The sequence below is a fragment of the Cyprinodon tularosa genome, unplaced genomic scaffold (assembly GCF_016077235.1).
Source record: "Cyprinodon tularosa strain WSP-4 unplaced genomic scaffold, ASM1607723v1 ctg25, whole genome shotgun sequence".
In the NCBI taxonomy this organism is placed as follows: domain Eukaryota; kingdom Metazoa; phylum Chordata; class Actinopteri; order Cyprinodontiformes; family Cyprinodontidae; genus Cyprinodon; species Cyprinodon tularosa.
In genome coordinates, this window is record NW_024038928.1 from 510,284 (window position 1) to 528,895 (window position 18,612).

Consider the following 18,612-nt stretch of genomic DNA (forward strand, 5'->3'; position numbering starts at 1 on the left):
GGTCTCACCTGGCAGCAGCTCTGATGCAGAGCCCCGCCCTCCTGCTTTAACTCACCTGTAACCTGAGCTGCCTCTCCTAAAGCAGCTGCACCATGTCGGGCATCGCGGCCACCCTGCAGCACCAGCGGAACCAGGCCCAGGGAATCGGAACCAACAGCCATGCTGTCAAGTACCTGAACCAGGATTACGAGGTTCTGAAGCAGCACTGCTTAGAGACTGGCCAGCTGTTCCAAGATGACACCTTCCCGGCTCTGGTCTCCTCTCTGGGCTTCAATGAACTGGGCCCGAACTCTTACAAGGTCCGGGGGGTGTCCTGGAAGCGGCCCACGGTGAGCTCACATTAAGTTCTGTTTGTTTTCACACCTTTTGATCCGAGGAGACTTTCAGGTGTAGGTTGTGATGTCAGCTCTGCTCCTATTGGCTGATAATCAATTTAACCTTTGATTTGATTGGCTGACTGTAGATCAGAAATGTGACATTAAAGTGTTTAATGGCACATTAAGCATGCAGTCAGGTCAGAATCAGGTGTGTTAACTGAACCTCATAGACGGAACTGTGATGAAGGAGATCCGATTCTAACAAGGCCTTCTAGAGTTCCTGGTTCCAGTTGGATGGAGAGAGGCTGACAGATCTGAGATCAGGTCTTGTGATCTGCAGTGACGCTTCTAGTCAGACTCCTTTAAACCAACCTGTGACCTGAGTGGGGTTACTGAGCCAACATTTCCACACTGGGTCCAGATCTATCGAGGGAAAATTGTTCCAATATATTAGAAAGTAAAGAACACTGTTCAGGAAAGGAACTTTGACAAAACTTCTCAGTCAAAATAAACTCGGATGTTAATTTAATTTTCTCTTTTCAAATATTCTTTGTAGATTTGCTTGCATTTTAGGGATTTTTTTTTATTTCATAATTAGGCTATCTTTTTACTTTTTTTGTGAGACTGGGTTTAAAGAATTTTTTAAAATTTGTGAAACTTAGTCACCCCCCCCCCCCAAAAAAAAAAAAAAAAAAAAAAAACAGGGGGAAAAAAAAGAAAAAATTGGACTTTTTAAAAAATAAATCTGAAAAAGGATTTATTTAAAATGGACGTAAACCCTTTGTAAAATATTATGTTGAGCTTTTGCACCCACATTTGAATTAGATTTAGACAAACTTTGTCATTTAAATTAGTCTAAACTTTTTTCTTTTTTAATTAAGAAGTTTTTCAAAATTCCATTCTGTTCAAAAATGCATTTTATTTTTTTTTTGCTTTTGTTTTCTGCTTTTATTAATTTTGGAGCAAATTTTACAGCATAGTGATTTTTCTAGAACCGAACCAACCCTTCGGATCTGCTTGTTTAGTCTTTAAGATCATCTCTATTACTTTAAACTAAAGGCACATAAACGGACCAGACAGAACCGATCTTATTGGACCAACTCAGATCTGTCTGGATCAGACTACTGATGTGGTTTGGGTTTGATCCGGTTTCCCTAAAATTTCGTAGAGTTGATCAAAAATCAGCTGATATTCCAGATGGAACAGGGTGAATCTGGAACTATAGAACCTAGGGGAATGAGTTAGATGGATTGGTTCAGGTGGGAAATGGCTGTACAGATGATGGAGATCCCACAGAACATCCATGACCTTTGACCTTGTTAAAACCCAGTTTAACCCACTGATACACTGACAGTAAGGTTGAATGGTTCTGATTAGAAGAACATGACCTACATGAGAACTAACTCTATTATTATGTGAGGAGGATGCTACCAACCTACCTGAAAACTCAGAAATTGTTTTCTTTTCTGTATCTGGGATCTGAAGGAGAGCAAATAGAACCTGTCCTGCAACAGACCTTTCTGCTCTTTAAAGAATTAAAGCAGTCTTTTTTTTCCTCCTGTTTGGGCTTCAGATTAATGTTACTCTGGTCCTTTTCCTGGTAATGGATCTGTTTCTGGACGTTTCTGTTATTGAACTTTAAGGCCATCATTGGGCTGAACCGGGTCTGGTGGGTTGGTTCATCTTCCTCTCAGCCTCGCTACAAAATTTCTGCTTAATTGATGAACAATCTGGTTCCTGGCGGCCACAGTTAAACTGGTAGGAATTCCTCACTGTCTCCTTCTGGTTCTGAGCAGAAGGTCTTCCTCCCTCTGAAGCAGAAACCATCCTCATCATCCTCATGGTGTTTGTGTTTGCAGGAGCTGACATCGGGGCCAGAGTTCATCGTGTCTGGAGCCAGCAGAACCGATATCTGTCAGGGAGCTCTTGGTGAGAACTGTTCTTTAGGAATAAGACTGGAAAAACTGGTTCCAGGGGAGGGAACGCCCTGACAGCACAGAAAGCGTTGATTCCTGGACGCAATCCAGGAAGTACTGCAGGTTTTTTAGTCAAAGGTGGTTAAAGTCATCTGGATCTGGGTTTGGTTTTGAATCTGGATTATAATCTGGACCTTAGCTGTGGTTTGGATCTGGGTTTGGTTTTGAATCTGGACCTGGATCATGTTTTTTTATTTAGTTATATCTATTTTTATTCCCAGTCTGGATTTAGGTATGGATCTGGATCCTGATTTGAGTTCGGGTCTAGATCTTGACCCGCATCTTAGTTTGGATCTTAGTTTTGATTTAGGTCCAGATATGGATCTTTGTGTGGATATGGGTCTGGACTTGGATCCTAGTTTTGGTCTATTCTGGGACTGAATCTGGGTTTTGGTCTGAACTTTGATCTAGGTTTGTGTCTTGGACTAAGTGTGGATCTGGGTTTTTCCTTGCCTGGATGTTAGAGAAATCTGTTTTTACATGATAATCAGAATCTGTTGCCACGGAGATTCAGAGGCGTTTAAAAGCGTTAGTGTTATATGGCTCCATTTGTGGACAAATGTGTGCATTATGTCCTCAGTCCAATGCTAAAGGGCACATTAGCTTTACCCATTGCTGAGCAGAACAATCAGAACATGCAGCTGAGTTTTGAATAGGTTTAACAGCTAGGTGAGCTCTAATAAAAGAAAATGAGCTCCTCAGCAGTATTATATGTTAGCTTTATTAGAATGAAAACTAAAATCAGAACCTCAAAACAAGATCAGATCTACATGTTCTACATCTAATAAACAGAACTAACCGAAGAGAGATTGATCCGTTTTATCAGACACCACACAGAGTAGCTTGATTTTGAGAGTCATTTATCCCATGAAGGCAAAAGATTTTTTTTTTTTTTTTATCTTGAAAATGTTTTTTCAGATATTTTTACAATGTTTTTCAAATTCTGTTTTTCTATACCTTTTAGTTTCATTTTATTTTTATTTTTTTAACTTCGGTTGGTTCCCTGCAGGGATATTAGTAACAAGTGTAGCAACGAGTGAAATCTGTAATACAAGATTTGGAAATAATGCATTTTCTAAAACTCTGTTTCCTCCCTAAAAATGTAATCTGAGAAATTAATTTAATAAAAATGACATCTTAAATATACTAGATAAAAAAAATTAGACTTTAGAAATTAAAATCAGAGAAAAATCAGAGAAAAATAGAATAACAAACTAAAATACTGGTTGAACTTTTGAATACACATAAAGCAATTTTTTTTTATAAAGACATTTTTTCAATGTTCTATTTTTTAAATGCATTTTCTTTTAATTTCCTTTTTTGAAACATTTTCTATGCTTTCAATACCAATACCAACATTCAGAACTTCTGCAGGTCATTTTTGTAATATGGTGTGGAGTGGGTCACCACCACTAATATGGAGCAGAACCAAGTTAGACTGTTGGAGCGGATGGAGTCTGTGAAAGCAGCACATCAGAGCAGCTGCTCTTTCCTTCAGGTTTCAGATCCAACTGCTTCTCCACTAGCTTAACTGAGGCAATCTGATCTGAGGAGGTCCAACAGAACTGAGAGGGTCCAATTCACAAGGTCTGACTAGACTGAGGTGGTTCTGAGTTCAGACTAGAATCAGCTGACTGGATCACCTTGTGTGACTCCTGAGCTGTAAGTTTCCTCTCAGACAGGTGTGTCTGTGTCGCCCATATGAACAGTTGAGCAGGTAGGTGGCAGATGACTCATTCTGGTTTCTATAGTAACGGAGAAAAACAGAACAGCCATTCAGAGCTCAGAGCAGCCTCCCCGTGTATAAAGATGAGATGATCAGTAACATGACAATTTGTGTTGACGGTGTGATTGAAATCATACCTTTGGAAAATTAATAAAAAAGGAAAAACGTCTTAATCAGCTATGGTGGACTCCACTTTAGTGTGCATATTTTCGACGTGTGTCTGTTCCAGCATGTTAGATTGAAAAGATTATAGGAGCTCCTCAGCAGCTATCAAGTAGTAGCTATAAAAAGTGATCAAGTATAAAGTAAGCAATACAATAAAAAGAAACATCAGCAGATGAACTAGACTTGCAGTCAATATTGGTGAGGTGTTTAAATTGCTTAAAGAAAGCACAGAAATGAAACAAAATACTTTCTGGAAAAACGATCCGGAAATAAGTAAAACTTTCTTAAATTAGGTGTATTTGCCCTTAATTTGAGTAGGTAAATGAGGTAGTTTGCCAATGGAATAAGTATTTTATTCTTAAAATAAGATAGTTAGATAATATGCACTTGAAATAAGACAATGAAATTGAGTTTTTTTATTTTAAGTGTAAATTGTCTTGTTCCATTGGCAAAATTTCTCTTTTACCTCCTCAATCCAAGAACAAATGCACTTATTTTAAGAAAAAATGGCTTATCTATATTTCAATTTTTTCCAGTGTGTCAACTAATGCCTGTTAATTCAGTTACTAAACTGATACAGAGAAATTTTCAGAAGATACCAGTAAGACTAAACGGAGTCCAGCAAAGCTGCTCTGTTTCACTCTTAAACTTTTAATGCATGTTATTTTAGAAAAAAAAAAAGAATGAACACAAAGATGGTGGTTTGACCAATAATAGCCATGCTAGCTGCTCATTTGCGATGCTAAACAAAGTTGGCAAAATCCTGGTTTGCAGTGATTGGTCTCTCATAGATTGTGGTCTGTGCTCCTGATATAAGATAAAAATATATATATTTTCGATGTAAATTATACAGATAATTTCAGTTTAACAATAAACAAGTAAAGAGTAGAGTGTTGGGAACCTAAGGCTCCCAGCTATTAGTCTTTGGCTGGATTTAAATACCACAAATTGTAGATCCTGGCTTCTTTTCATCACCTTTTGTGCGGTCAACAGTAAGAGGACTATCAAGGCCAGAAAGGAGTGCCATACTGCTGTGGTGAATCCATACAGCCTTAGTGTTACTTGCTTCATGATGCAACAGAATGATGCTGGCCAACTTAGGACTACAGCCCTTTGGAAAAAAAACTACAAAAAACCCCCCAAAGCTACATAAATGTAAAACCCAAAACATATGAAGGTGAGCACATTAGCATGTGTTACACTGAGAACAGGTGGAGAAATGATGTATTTTTGGTAGAGGTGGGTTAAGCCGAGATGGTCTGTCACTCAAAGGATTGTGGACAACTTTATTGCTCCAAGCATCGGCTAGGAACGTCAGGAGGTCACTATGCCAACTCCAACTCTTGGCTCCTCTCGGCGTCACTGAACCAACAGAAGGAAACCGTCCCACTCAGTCACCCTAAACCATCCGTTTATTTTTACACATTTCTGCCCGTCTTCCAGGCGACTGCTGGCTGCTTGCTGCCATCGCCTCACTGACCCTAAACGAGGAGGTTCTGGCCCGAGTCGTCCCTCATGGACAGAGCTTCAGCGACGGAGAGTACGCTGGAATCTTCCACTTCCAGGTAGGGAAAGGTGGGATGGGACTAGAGTTGGAGGCTGGCTTTACTCCTGTTAATCGGTCCCTTCTCTGTATATTCTTCTGTTGGTCCGTCTGTCTGTCCTTTCATCTGTCCTTGGTCTGTCTGTCCATCTGTAGTTCTGGCAGTACGGAGAGTGGGTGGATGTGGTTATTGATGACCAGCTTCCATGCAGAGATGGAGAGCTGCTGTTCGTTCACTCTGCAGAGGGAAGAGAGTTCTGGAGCGCCCTGCTGGAGAAAGCCTACGCTAAGTAAGAGCCCCCCAGGTTGATCTTCTCGGAACATTCTTCATGATGATGATTTAGAAGTCAGAACAGAACCAGAACCAGCATGTCGCTCTCTGACTGCTGTGTTCCACAAGGTTTTGTTCTGTAGGAGACCCTGTTGAGTTCAGTAGTTTATGGTCAGGTGGATGCTCTTATTCTGTGGATTTTGATGATCCGGTCCAGTTCAATAAGTCAGAGGTTCTTCTATCAACCGCCACAGGACCGAGCTGATGTCATACGTTCTATGGTTGCAGGTTGAACGGGTGCTATGAGGCTCTGTCTGGAGGAAGCACCACTGAGGGCTTTGAGGATTTCACCGGAGGAATCGCTGAGGTCCACGAGCTGAACCAACCCGATCCGCACCTGTTCCACATCATCCAGAAAGCTCTGAAGCGTGGATCACTGATGGGCTGCTCTATTGATGTTAGTGACCTACAACACAATAACCCAAATCATAGAACCCGAGATGGACCTGGCTCAAAGCTGGTTGATGCTTCACTTCATGATGCTTTATACTCGCGTAATATTTTTAATCACTTCCTGGTTGCTCTGGTTCTGTCACTGGATGAAGTTCAAACCGGTTTCAACCAAAGATGAAACTGAAGCTTTATGTTTGGGTATCTCTTTTGTTAAGTAGGAGGTTCAAACAGAAACCTTAAATCCTGGAAGTTCTGGTTTAAAAAGCTTGATGTTCTGAATAGGTTGGATCCAGAAAGGTTATTCTGCCTGAATCTGGTTCTATTAGTAATTTTTATTCTTTGATTTTTATCAGGTTTTATAACCAGTTCTTCAGTACTTGGGTTCTTCTTTTAGCTTTTCTGCCCAGAACCCAGAGACATATTACACAACACTGAACCAGAACCAGATAATGGGCCCACTGACCATCTAACCCTGGTTCTGTTTCAGATCACCAGCTCAGCCGACTCTGAGGCCATCACCTCCCAGAAGCTGGTTAAAGGCCACGCCTACTCTGTGACAGGTGCAGCTCAGGTGAGGACACGCCCACATCAACAACCAAACTCTGATTGGTTCTGCCTGTTAGAGTAACTCTGATTGATGATTGGTTGTAGGTGGAATACCAGGGAGACATGGAGAAGCTGATCCGTATCCGAAACCCCTGGGGTCAGGTGGAGTGGACCGGCGCCTGGAGCGATAAGTAAATAAACCCCAAACTTATTAGCGCCTGATTTATGGAGGGTTAACGGGGACAAGATGAAATAAATACATATAGAATATACACGTAAATGTGTAGTGAAATAAATTAATAAATGCGTCAATAGATAATTAAACGTACAGTTAATTGAATCATTAAATTGTAAAATGTCCAATTAAATTATGAAATGTAAAATAATTAAATGTGCCGGTAAATAATTAAATATACATTTTGAATTATGACATTTATAAAAGATAAATTCATTCACATATACATTTTGTCATTTAATTCCTTGCATATTTCATGGCGTTTGGCAACTACTTATTAAACTCAGTGATTTAACGACTATAGCTCTCTCCATAGAAAATCTGATTGGTTTTTCTCATTGAGCAGGATTAGGCAACTTCTTCCTGTGTTATTTTATTTTTTTACTCTGAAGACAATATCATTAAAATGTTGGACAAAATTTCAAAAAGGTTGTTCCGTATTTTTCCAGCACATTTGGTGAACAACTTCAGCTTTTATATCTCTTGTTTGGGCTGAAATATAACGAATAACTCTGGCTCACTTTCTCTCATGAACTTTTCAGAGACCAAACCAATGATGCAGAAGCTGGATTTTCTCACTCGGTGTGCTGTAAAGCAGTTGAAACAACCTTTGTAAAGTTATTTACAATTTTTCTCACGAAAATGTTGTCTATAGAGTTAAAAAAATAAAATAAAAACGGGAAGAAGTTGTCTTATGTTGCTCATTGAGAAGCAGCCAATCAGATGTCAGGGATTCTATCAAAGTGGCCCAGGTCCCGCCCACTGATTTGGGTGAAGTTTAAATAATTTCATGAGTTTTCTGTGCAGGTGCCATTAAAATAATACACAGTGAAATAATTAAATGTTTATGTGGATGGATTCAATAAAAAAAATTACCCTTAATATTAACTGTAATAATGTAAACTGTGTATTTATTTTAATTTTAGTTTTGCATTTCATAATTTAATTATACATATCCTTATTTATTAAAGAAATTGGTACATTTAAATGTGTAATGTATGTTTATTTCACAGTACATTTGATGATATATGTATTCAATAGTGAATGAAATTATAGTACATTGAACAATTTATTCGTACATGTATTTTATAATACATTTACACCTATTTATTATTTAATGCTTTGTTTATTTATTTTACTTTGTCCTGTTTAACCCTCCATACAATTAGCAAACCTAGGTGGTGGGAGGGAAGTTTTCACATGGCGCTCAGGACCCTGAAATCATATGCGAAATTTCCTTAAAACCGGTTTCCCTGACTCTGTGTGTGATACCTGTGTAACCATGACGACCTTCTGTCCACAGCTCAATGCAGTGGCGTTACATCAGCGATGAGGACCGAGAACGTCTGAGCCATCGCTCAGAGGACGGAGAGTTCTGGTAAGACCTGCCGTCTTTCCTGTCCCACCTGGACTAATGTTCCCCAGTCCAACCCTCAGCGCTGTCTTACAGGATGTCGTTCTCCGACTTCCTGCGTCACTATTCCCGCGTGGAGATCTGCAACCTGACGCCGGACGCTCTGAATGATGATGATGTTTCAAAGTGGGCTTTGTCCAAGTTTGAAGGTAGCTGGAGGAGAGGGTCCACAGCCGGCGGCTGCAGGAACTACCCCGGTAATTGGCTACGCCTGCAACGCCCCCTGCACTCTGACAGTTGTAACCAGCTTGAGGGTGCTGAGCTCCAAAATTTTCACATCTGATGCCAGCTTATTGTCTGTGACCCACAGACTCTTTCTGGATGAACCCTCAGTTTGTGATCCGGCTGGAGGAAGAGGACGATGATCCGGATGATGGCGAGGAGGGCTGCAGCTTTGTGGTGGGTCTAATCCAGAAGAACCGCCGACAGCTGAGGAAAGTTGGGGAAGACATGCACACCATTGGCTTCGCCATCTACGAGGTGAATACACTGGTATCCAGAGCAAGGATAAAAACCCTAAGGTTCTGGTTTGTTACTGAACTGGATCAGCATTGGTTCAGACAAGTTTGAAGGACTGAATTATTAATAAAATGGATTAAAATCAGATGTTTCAGGTAGATCTTTAACCACATTCCACAGTTTTTTGGTTTCAACCCATTTTCTACTTTTGCAGGTCCCTGATGAGGTACGAGCTGGATGCTGACCTTCAGCAGGAAGCCCTTGTTCTCCACCATGAGTTTTTATTTTTTATTTTTTTTTTATGTTATCTTAATCTGACCTGCTGTCCCTGTCAGTTTTCCGGTCGGAGGAACGTCCACCTGGACAAAAACTTCTTTCTGCGCCACGCCTCCGCCGCACGATCTGAAACCTTCATCAACCTGCGGGAAGTCTGCAGCCGCTTCGTTTTGCCACCAGGAGAGTACCTCATTGTCCCGTCCACCTTTCAACCAAACGAGAATGGGGACTTCTGTGTCCGAGTGTTCTCTGAGAAGCAGGCGGACTTCCAGTACGTTCCACTGTCTGAATGTGGTGTGCCCCACCTGCTGACTGGTAAAGGAAACACTTTTAATGTGGTTCTGTTTGTTACTGTAGAGTGCTGGAGGATCCTGTCGAGTCCCGAGTGGAGAAGGTGAGACTTGTTCTTTATCTGCTTCCATCTTCTCCCTGGAGAATTGATTTCAGGACGGAAAAACAGCAGAACTGATGCCATCTGTGAAAACATGTTTAGACTGGACAGAATACCTTTGGGCTTTCTTTGTCTCGCTGAACATGAAGGCTGATCAAATTTCTTCTCTGATTCAGATCGAGATCAGCGAGGACGACGTGGACGACCGGTTCAGACAACTGTTTAAACAGCTAGCAGGAGGGGTGAGGCGATGAGATCTGCTGATTGGCTGATTAGAATTCCTGCAGTCTGACGTAGAACTGATCAAACTGATGGACTCTCCCTGCAGGACAGTGAGATCTCCGTCTGGGAGCTGCAGAAGATCCTCAACAAGGTGGTGACCAAACGTAAGAAACCCATCCAATCCATGCCTGCGCTTTGGTCCTCCACCATCTTGTTCATAACCTGCAGTTATTAATGAGGGTTCAGCCTGGCCCACCACTGTAAAAATTTATCTAAGTCAAAATTGAATTGAATAAGTATTTTCTTTTAATATGAGTAGGCTTAATAAGATGATCTACTGACGGAATTAGTAAGTTTGACCTTAAAATAAGATGATTATTGTATCTAATCCTATAGGTGTTGGTTACAATTTGCAATACCCATGATTTATAAATGACAAAGAGTCCACTTATTAATGATTAACAGATGGTTTATTGATGTTTGATTCATTTATAAACTGTATCTAAACCATTTACAAAAGGTAAATACATATTTTACAGATTTAAGGTAAGCCCAATGGTGTAAAGTGAAAAAAAAAAAAAGAAATATTAAGATTAGGTTCAGGTCTTAAGACAACTAATGTTAGCATTAGGGCTAAACTAATAATGCAGAGCAATATAAATTAAAGTCAGATTAGGGTTAGGCAATAAGCCCGCTGATGTTAGGGTTATGGACAAACGAACATGGCAAGGCTATATTATCAGTTTTTATAAATGGTTTAGATGTAGTTTATAAATGTTTATCAACCATAAGCAATCTGCTTCAATAAAATGTCTTTTTACCATTTATAAGTGATAAGTATTTTCAAGTGTTGCCTATTTATTATATAGATAATTATGTTTTACAAAATGTAGTTTATTACACTTCAATAAGGTTATACAGACCAATTAAGAGGTTCTATCTTTCTATCCTAGGAAACCAGCTGATTTCATCCAGTCATTAACTTGGCAGGATTCTCTTCTCCTAGATGTGAATTTAGAGAGGGGAGATATTAGCTTGCATTGTATTAATTCTACAGTGAACCCTCGCGTCAAGTATGCATGCAGCGACAGTAAAGAGAAAAATCAGCTTTAACACAAAGAAACATCCAGGATAACCTTACTATGTCATAGAATGTAACGGTAAACTAGCTGCATATGTGACTGTCTAGGAAAGGTTTTCCTGTTAAAAGGATACAAAGAGAGCACATCTATTTAGTCTCTGTAAAATCTGAGCCCTTAACACTATAAAACAGGCCTAACACCATCATCTGTAATCAAAGGTGTTGATGGCAGCAGAGCGGTTGATATTTTGCTCCAGGGTAGAGTCACGGCCAAGAGAATATCAAGTTAGGGGTTGATCTACTGTACCAAAAACAGCAGAATGGGAGAATAGGGATATAAAGAAGCAAAATGATGAAAAGTGGTCCCTATGTCCTCTAGCAGTTTAAGCCTATAGTAGCATAACTACAGCGATGGCTCAGCCTATCCTGAACCATTGTAATTATAAGGTTTATCAAAAAGGAAAGTTTTGGCCTAGTCTTAAATGTAGTTTTATGATTAATGAGAGAAATAAGTACTTCCATTATTGTAATTCAATTATTTGAAACTTGGAGTCATTTCTGGTCGCACATACACAAATAATTTTTATAGTATGGATTACACCATCTCAGTATCCTTCTATGTCGTACCACATCCCCTGCGTTCTTCCCCATATCTATGAAGCCTTACTGTGTTTTTTTTTGTTCCTCTTCAGATCCTGGTAGTTCTGATCGCATCATTAGTCCAATATGTCCCTTATATCTTATAGTTTAAAATAAAATCTTCGGTTTTCTGTGAATCAGATGAAGCTGATTTTCATCTGTTGTTAAAGGAACTATATCTTTTTTTTTTTCCTGTTAGGGTTAAGCAAAAGCTCTTCCACAGTGTATTAGCTGTTGAAGAAAACAAACTAATAAACATTTGACTAATTGATTAAGTGACTGAGGGAACTTTTCTTTAGTTGGAACAAGCAGACAGCTTTTCTCTGCCCATGGCACAATGAGGGGTGGATTATTTTCTTGGCAGCAGATCCTCCAGTGCATGCAGAAAACCATGGCTGCCTAAATACCAGGGAAAATGACAATATCTCCACTGCCTCCCATCCAAAACTGCATTGGAGTAGAAAATCTGATGTAGATGGGCCTGATGTGTAACGGTTATCACCTCTTACTCCAGGTGGAGAATTTTGCAGCATCCCTTTGGAGTTGATTTGGACTGGAAACTAACTAGTAGTTATGCTAGATTAAAAAATTTTGGTATTTGTTGTTAGCAACTCATAGTTGTTAGTTACTTTCTGCTTTAATAGCATTTTATCTAACTGTTGGATGCATGAAATGTTGCTACAGAGGATTGTTACTATGCTTGTGAGTTTAGAACATAAAAAACATAAAAAAAAAACGGTTGGGGGTTAGGGTTACATGATCATAGTCTTGAACGTTACTTAACATACTTTACCTTTAAACAGCAGCTGTTTCAAAATGTATAGTTTATAGTTGTGGTTTTCACATTGAACAGCAGATTGTAAACTACAATTACTTTGCATAACCACTAGAAGAACCAGTTTAACGAGGACAAAGGTTTTTGCTAACACCCCTACTGGCTGTTTGATGGGATCTAATTAACAACCCAGCCTGTTGAATACTGCATTGTTTCCAGTTTTTTTTTTTTTTTTCACTACTTAACTGATGTAATAAATGTAAAATAATTAAATCCTTCTCAAATTAAAACCTTTTAAAAATATATAAAGTTCAAAGTAGAAACAGATGTAGTTAATTACAGTAATGTGAGTTAATATAACCAGTTTCTTTCCACCCCTGACGGTCCGTCTCCTTTTTCCACAGGGTCCGACATTGTAACCAGTGGATTCAGCGTGCAGACCTGTCGCAACATGGTCAACATGTTGGACGTATCCTTATAGGTCTTATAGATGGAGGAGTCAGTAACAGGGCTCTTATTCTGAAATCAACCTGCTACTAATGGGGGCTTTTAATATTAACAATATTTAATTAAGGCTCTTATTAACATTGTTTTTAATATAATGGGGCTCTTCTAAAATCACACACCGTTATTAAGTTGTCCCTTATTCTGAAAACACTGTCATATATCTGACTCTTATTTGGAAAGTACTCTATCAAAGTTTATTACAGAACCTTTATTGTGAGATGAATGAATTTCCTCCATGTTAAACAGGAAACAGATGCGTGTGTGTTTGTGATGCACTTGTATAAGAGGGAGGACCATTTTTCCAATTTCACCATCACAATGAGGACCAGCTGTTGTAAAGTGAAGACATTTTACTGGTCCTCTCAAGGTATTTTGCTAATGGTTAGGTGCAGGGTTAGGTCGCTGGGTTCAATACTTTTCTAAGCAGATCCTAAACCTGGACCACAGAAAGATGGCAGTGGGAAACTAGGTCTGGTGGAGTTTAAAATCCTGTGGACCAAAATCGAGAACTACCTGGTGAGTTTGTCGCAGTTTCTCGGACACATCTGAGCTGGGTCCTTTCAGACTAAACTGTCACCCGTTTGGTTGTTGTAGAAAATTTACAGGGAGCGGGACGTGGATAACTCCGGGTCCATGAGCTCTGTGGAGATGCGGACGGCGGTGGAAGAAGCTGGTAAATCTTCTTTGTTTCTGACATGTTTGCTTTTATGTCGTACAGTTTATCCCAGTTTATTTATTTTTTAACAAGCTGTTGAGTTTGATTCTGATCAGAAAATGAGAACACTTTTTCAAATAATGTTAGGGTAAAGTCTCTGGAAAGCTGCTCATTGTGGCCAAGCAGATCCAGATGATGTTCTAGATGCCTGCTGTGCCGGTCCAGGTTCTGATCCTGCTGGTCTCTGTTACAGGGTTCAGCCTGAACAGTCCTCTCCATCAGGTCTTGGTGGCCCGTTACGGCGAGCAGGATCTCACCATTGACTTCGACAACTTTGTGGGCTGTCTGGTTCGTCTAGAAACCATGTTTGGTGAGTTCTGGACTAGCTGAGAATGTTTTTTTTTTTTTTTTTTATAGTGAGTCTTTCCCCTCATTTTGTCCTCCTCTGTGCACAGACATGTTCAACACACTGGAAAAAGACGAATCTGGACGCGCGGAGCTGAACTTAATGGAGGTAAGCTTCAGCTTTGAATATATAAATATAAAATCCGGAGGTTTTCTGAGTGGGACAAAACCGATCCGGTTGTAAAATAGCTTTTAGGGCTTTACTCAATTTCGGCCTTTTCGTGGTTCTGCTCTGGATACAGAAAACTGGGTGTCCAACAGCTGCTATTAGCTTGTGGGTTAAGCCGATCAGCAGAAACTCTTACCTTAATTAGACTGGTGTTGGCGCTGCTTTAGGATTCAAAGCATGACTTTTGTAAAAACTGGGCAGAGAAAGCTGCTTTGCATTTCCCTACATAAAGAATAAATTCATTCTTTATATAGGGAAACGTACAGCGGCTTTCTTTACTCGGATAAGAAGCAGCTTGCAGCAACGGATGGAGGAGAGGCAGCTTTGTGTTACCTTATGGAGTCAGTTTCATTTAAAAGATTAATAAATAATCCATACCAATGGTGGAATGACTTCCAAGCGGTTATTTAATTTTTCTGTTTAAAGGGGTGAGGAGGGGTAAAGCTGGTTGGGGCCGTGGCCTCTCAGAGTGATGCCTGTGCCCACCCTGGACTGGAAAGTGTTTATTTGATCAGGATTTAGTTTTTCTCACTGTAGAGTGACCAACTTTTCATCATTCCTATCTTTGATCTGTCAATCACACCATTCAACCAATCTAAACAAAAAACGAAGCCAGCGTGGAAACCAACTACACATAGAGGGCGCGGGTCTTTGAGGCAGCAGTGGTCACCATAGCTGGTGTGACACGAAATTGCAGACTGTTATCACAAAAGCTAATGGAAATAAGAAGTGAGGAGGAAGTAGCACAGTTAATTTCTGTTGGAAGCTAAGAAGTCAACAGAGTAAGCATTCATGCTTGAAGAGTTAGCTGCATTACTGAGGCACTAATAGAATAATTCAGCCAAATGGAAGAAACGTGATAATATCACAGTTACAGCAACTTACAATAACAAAAAAAGTTCATGGTTTGTATTTATACTTCTGTCTCTGACGGAACTTTGGGAAATAAACTTTTCTATTTGTTTCTGATAGAGCTGGGTGGAGTATTCAAAAAATGCACTTAAGTCAGAGTAGCACTATTTCATCATATGTTTACTCGGGTAAGAGTAAAAAATGGCCTCTAAAGAAATTACTCAGGCGAACAGGTATTTAGTAAAAACGCTGCTGAAGTATTGAGTAACTGGTCTATTTGCTATACAGACCATAACAACTGATTTAATACTTTACATTATGTAAAGATGTACAATTTAACAAAATATTAAATTATACAATTTTTTTTTCAAAGAATAAAATAAAAATAAACATAGTGTACAGTAATTACAAAAAGAAAGAAATTAAGTGAGATGAATACTCTTCAAAGTATTTTTTTTTCTTAATTTATAAAATTTACAAAATTGTGCATATTTCTTTCATACAAGCCTGTTTTAATCAAGGGAAGTTACTTCCAATGGATCGAGCAGCCAAAAGTTTTACTCGCGCAGAAAATTATATTTTATCATATTTTTACTGGAGTAAAAGGTACAATGCTGTAAAACTTCTCATAAAAGTACTTTTTTTTTGTTTTTCTCAAAAAGTTACCCAAGTAAATGTAACTAGTTACTACCCACTTGCTTCTAATGCAATAATCCTTAATAGATTTCCTGATGGAAGAGAGACAAACAGTGCATTGCCCAGGTGATGCTGCAGTCATTGTGGTCATTTTTATCAATGTATGTGTTTAGGCTGATTTTTTTAACTTTTGAGTGACTAGAATGAATGCAGCAAGTTGTTTTTAAGTGTTTTTTTTCTTCTTTTTTTGAATGTTATTGATAGTAGGAGAGGCCGGGAAAGCCATTTTTAAGCCATTTTAAATATTAGGTGAGGAAGTGTGCCCTCCTGAAAACATGGAATGTCCCCACTTTAATTAGTTCCTGTAGCCGGGTCTGGGTAAAGCCCTCCATCGCAACAGAACTACCTGCATTCTAAAGATGCGTTCAGGGCCAATGGGAACGTGGTGAATTTTCTGCATAGTTTCCCTGCTTGACATTTATTTATTTTATTTATTTGAATGCACATTAATGAACATCAGTATAAAAACAAATGTAAATATGCCGGATTTTAGCTACAAAGCTAGTTTTCATCTGTAGTCCCTAGGCAGGCAAATACATAAGAAAGAACATATAATATGCAATACAAGCATTTTAGCTCCCTGTTGCAAAGGATCTGCAGGTATTAGCGTTGGGTCGGTCATGAACTGATTTTGTTAAATGAGCCCAAAAGTTGTTTGAACAAACAGAATCAGTTCACTATTATTAATTGATCCGGTACTTTAGTTTAGTTAACATCGACCTGAGCCGGTAGGGAGGAAACTTCTGCACACAAGTGTCTGTTACTCAAAACTAACAGCTAAAGTTTTTCATTCTAGTGATTCAGTTCACTCAAATAACTTTTTCTCCCAATTCTGGCTAGTATGGCAAGCTGTTTTAACATTTAGCCATAAGTTGAATATCTATGTAACAGTAAAAACTGAAGTTACAGATAAAAGTAATTCCCTGTTAACTAGGAAAGATGCTTTCGCTGAAATCGGTAATGAATATCCAGTTTGATTATTATATCTAAAAAAGCTTACCATACATGAAGATGCCACAGTAAACTGGTGCTGAATAGCTTGTTGGTTCCTCTTGTGTGTTCAGCTCAGCTGACCTGGAGTTTATCGAGCAAAACACTGAGCTTTATTTCAAGTGGAAAGCTGAACAAAGCTGTTGGTTTCCCTGATGCACCAGTACCGCTCCCAGTTCCTCCAGCTGCTCCAACCTTGTCGATTTCTAAAATAAAAATCTTTGCATCCATTGCGTTCCTTCAGCCTACATTACAACCACATCAAGTCATCTGATTGGTTTGAATTACCAAAATGCTCTGCGGAATTTTTTGCAAACTTTCCCTTAACCCACTCAGTGCGTCCACTGCACCTATACTCTTCATGCAGCTTTGCTCTAAACACCAGATGAGCTTGAAAGGCATCCTTCAGATCGCCAACTGTTCCATGACTCCTGAACTCGCCTTTACATCAGATGAACACACCTTTAAAAATGCTTAATTGTTTCTGCAGATGGGTTTATTGATTGATAACTGATGTTTGTTTCCTACAGTGGCTCAACATGTCCATGCTCTGAAGAACAGCCGGGTTCTGGTTCTGATCCAGGATGGATGACGCAGACCCAGATGGATGTTTTCTTCAGTTTTTTTTGTAAACGCTCATGTAACCAATAGTGAATAAATAATCAATAAAATGATCAGTAATTCCAAGTTCAGCTTTTATTTCTTCTATAACAAAGAAATTTTCTCAACAGTTCATAAGTTTGTGATCAGCTTCTTGTCCAAGCTGTGGGCGGAGCCTCTGTGACATCACTGTTTTGTCTTCTGGCGGGCGAAGTCTTCAGCCCACCGCAGTGCCTCTTTGATGTCACCAAAGCTTCCTGTTCCCTTGGCGACAAGAGCTGAGCCTCCGGCACTTCCTCCAAGTTGGCGGCAAACTGCCACCGCCCAATCAGAGGCAGGTAGGGTGGAAGACTCCTGCAGAGGAAACGGACAGCCAATCAGAATCCTCCCTTTCCAAGAAGAACTCCACCCCCCAGTGATACCAGCAGTGTTACCTTAGGAACTTGACAGGCACAGAGAATTTTCCCAGAATCCTTCTGGTGAGAAAGCAGCATCACATGACTGAGAGGAGTGGCGGCACTCAGCTGGTTGACGGTCTTCATTAGAACCTGGAACAGAACCAGAACTAGTCAGTCGGTGTGGACAGAAAAATCTGGAGACGGCAAATCCAGATTGTATGGAGGGAAATTTGTTCAACTAGACCTTATAAATGGAAACTGAAATGGAAAAAAAAAAGGAATCCAAATATTTTACTTTGAAACATTTTTTTAATTAAAGGTTTTGAGTAATTAAGCTGTTTTCTCAAATAGTTTTCATTTTTGCAAAATGTATTTTCATCTTATTTTTTTCATTTTTTGTAAATATAGTTTTACATATTTTAAGGACATTGTTAGGTGTGCCTCATGCCAAGAAGCAATTCATTAAAAGTTGGTAATGATACAGATCATGAGCAAGTTTTATCTATAGGCGTAAGTCACAATATGGGGCAACATTTGCTGCTTGGCAGAGCTCTGCACTCTCAGAGGGCTTTTCTAATTCTATATTTTTCCTGTAAAAGTTCCTTTTTTACATGTTATTGTCTTCACCTTAAGCTCTTACAAAAAGCTCGTTCTTGACGAGCAAATTGACAAAAATGGTTTGCTAACGACCAGCAGACAATAGAAAAGTGTCTTTGCTCCTCACTCCAGAGGAAAGCTCCCACCCGGAAGTGATAAGTGTGATTTGAAAAGAATACAATGCATAAAACTGAATCTCGAAACACAAAGAAATGTATTCTCTAAAAATTAATTTTGAAAAATAGAAAACAGTA

The 18,612-nt window shown here is 39.4% G+C and overlaps 2 protein-coding genes across 2 annotated transcripts in view; one reads left to right on the forward strand and one right to left on the reverse strand.

The window, feature by feature from the left end:
- LOC119785494 (calpain-2 catalytic subunit-like) lies at positions 1-18,026 on the forward strand. The gene is made up of 21 exons (XM_038288198.1): positions 1-329; positions 2,177-2,246; positions 5,628-5,749; positions 5,884-6,017; positions 6,287-6,455; positions 6,939-7,022; positions 7,103-7,188; positions 8,536-8,610; positions 8,683-8,843; positions 8,957-9,126; positions 9,320-9,331; positions 9,441-9,652; positions 9,739-9,775; positions 9,949-10,014; positions 10,101-10,158; positions 12,894-12,958; positions 13,444-13,512; positions 13,591-13,669; positions 13,905-14,021; positions 14,107-14,165; positions 17,294-18,026. The coding sequence occupies exons 1-21, from the start codon at positions 93-95 to the stop codon at positions 17,315-17,317; spliced, it is 2,106 nt and encodes a 701-aa protein (XP_038144126.1). The 5' UTR covers positions 1-92; the 3' UTR covers positions 17,318-18,026.
- aars2 (alanyl-tRNA synthetase 2, mitochondrial (putative)) overlaps positions 17,438-18,612 on the reverse strand; it is a 15,133-nt gene continuing 13,958 nt past the window's right edge. The window contains exons 21-22 of the mRNA XM_038288196.1: positions 17,798-17,911; positions 17,438-17,717 (exon numbers count right to left, since the gene is read on the reverse strand). Of these exons, the coding sequence (XP_038144124.1) occupies positions 17,550-17,717; positions 17,798-17,911 (282 nt within the window). The 3' untranslated portion in view covers positions 17,438-17,549. The remainder of the gene's footprint in view (positions 17,718-17,797; positions 17,912-18,612) is intronic.

Excerpts from the sequence above, each read along its gene's own strand:
- LOC119785494 (XM_038288198.1), top strand. The coding sequence starts at position 93 with ATGTCGGGCATCGCGGCCACCCTGCAGCACCAGCGGAACCAGGCCCAG. Across the intron at positions 6,018-6,286 it reads CTGGAGAAAGCCTACGCTAA|GTTGAACGGGTGCTATGAGG; the intron begins GTAAGAGCCCCC and ends CTATGGTTGCAG. Across the intron at positions 13,513-13,590 it reads CCAAAATCGAGAACTACCTG|AAAATTTACAGGGAGCGGGA; the intron begins GTGAGTTTGTCG and ends TGGTTGTTGTAG.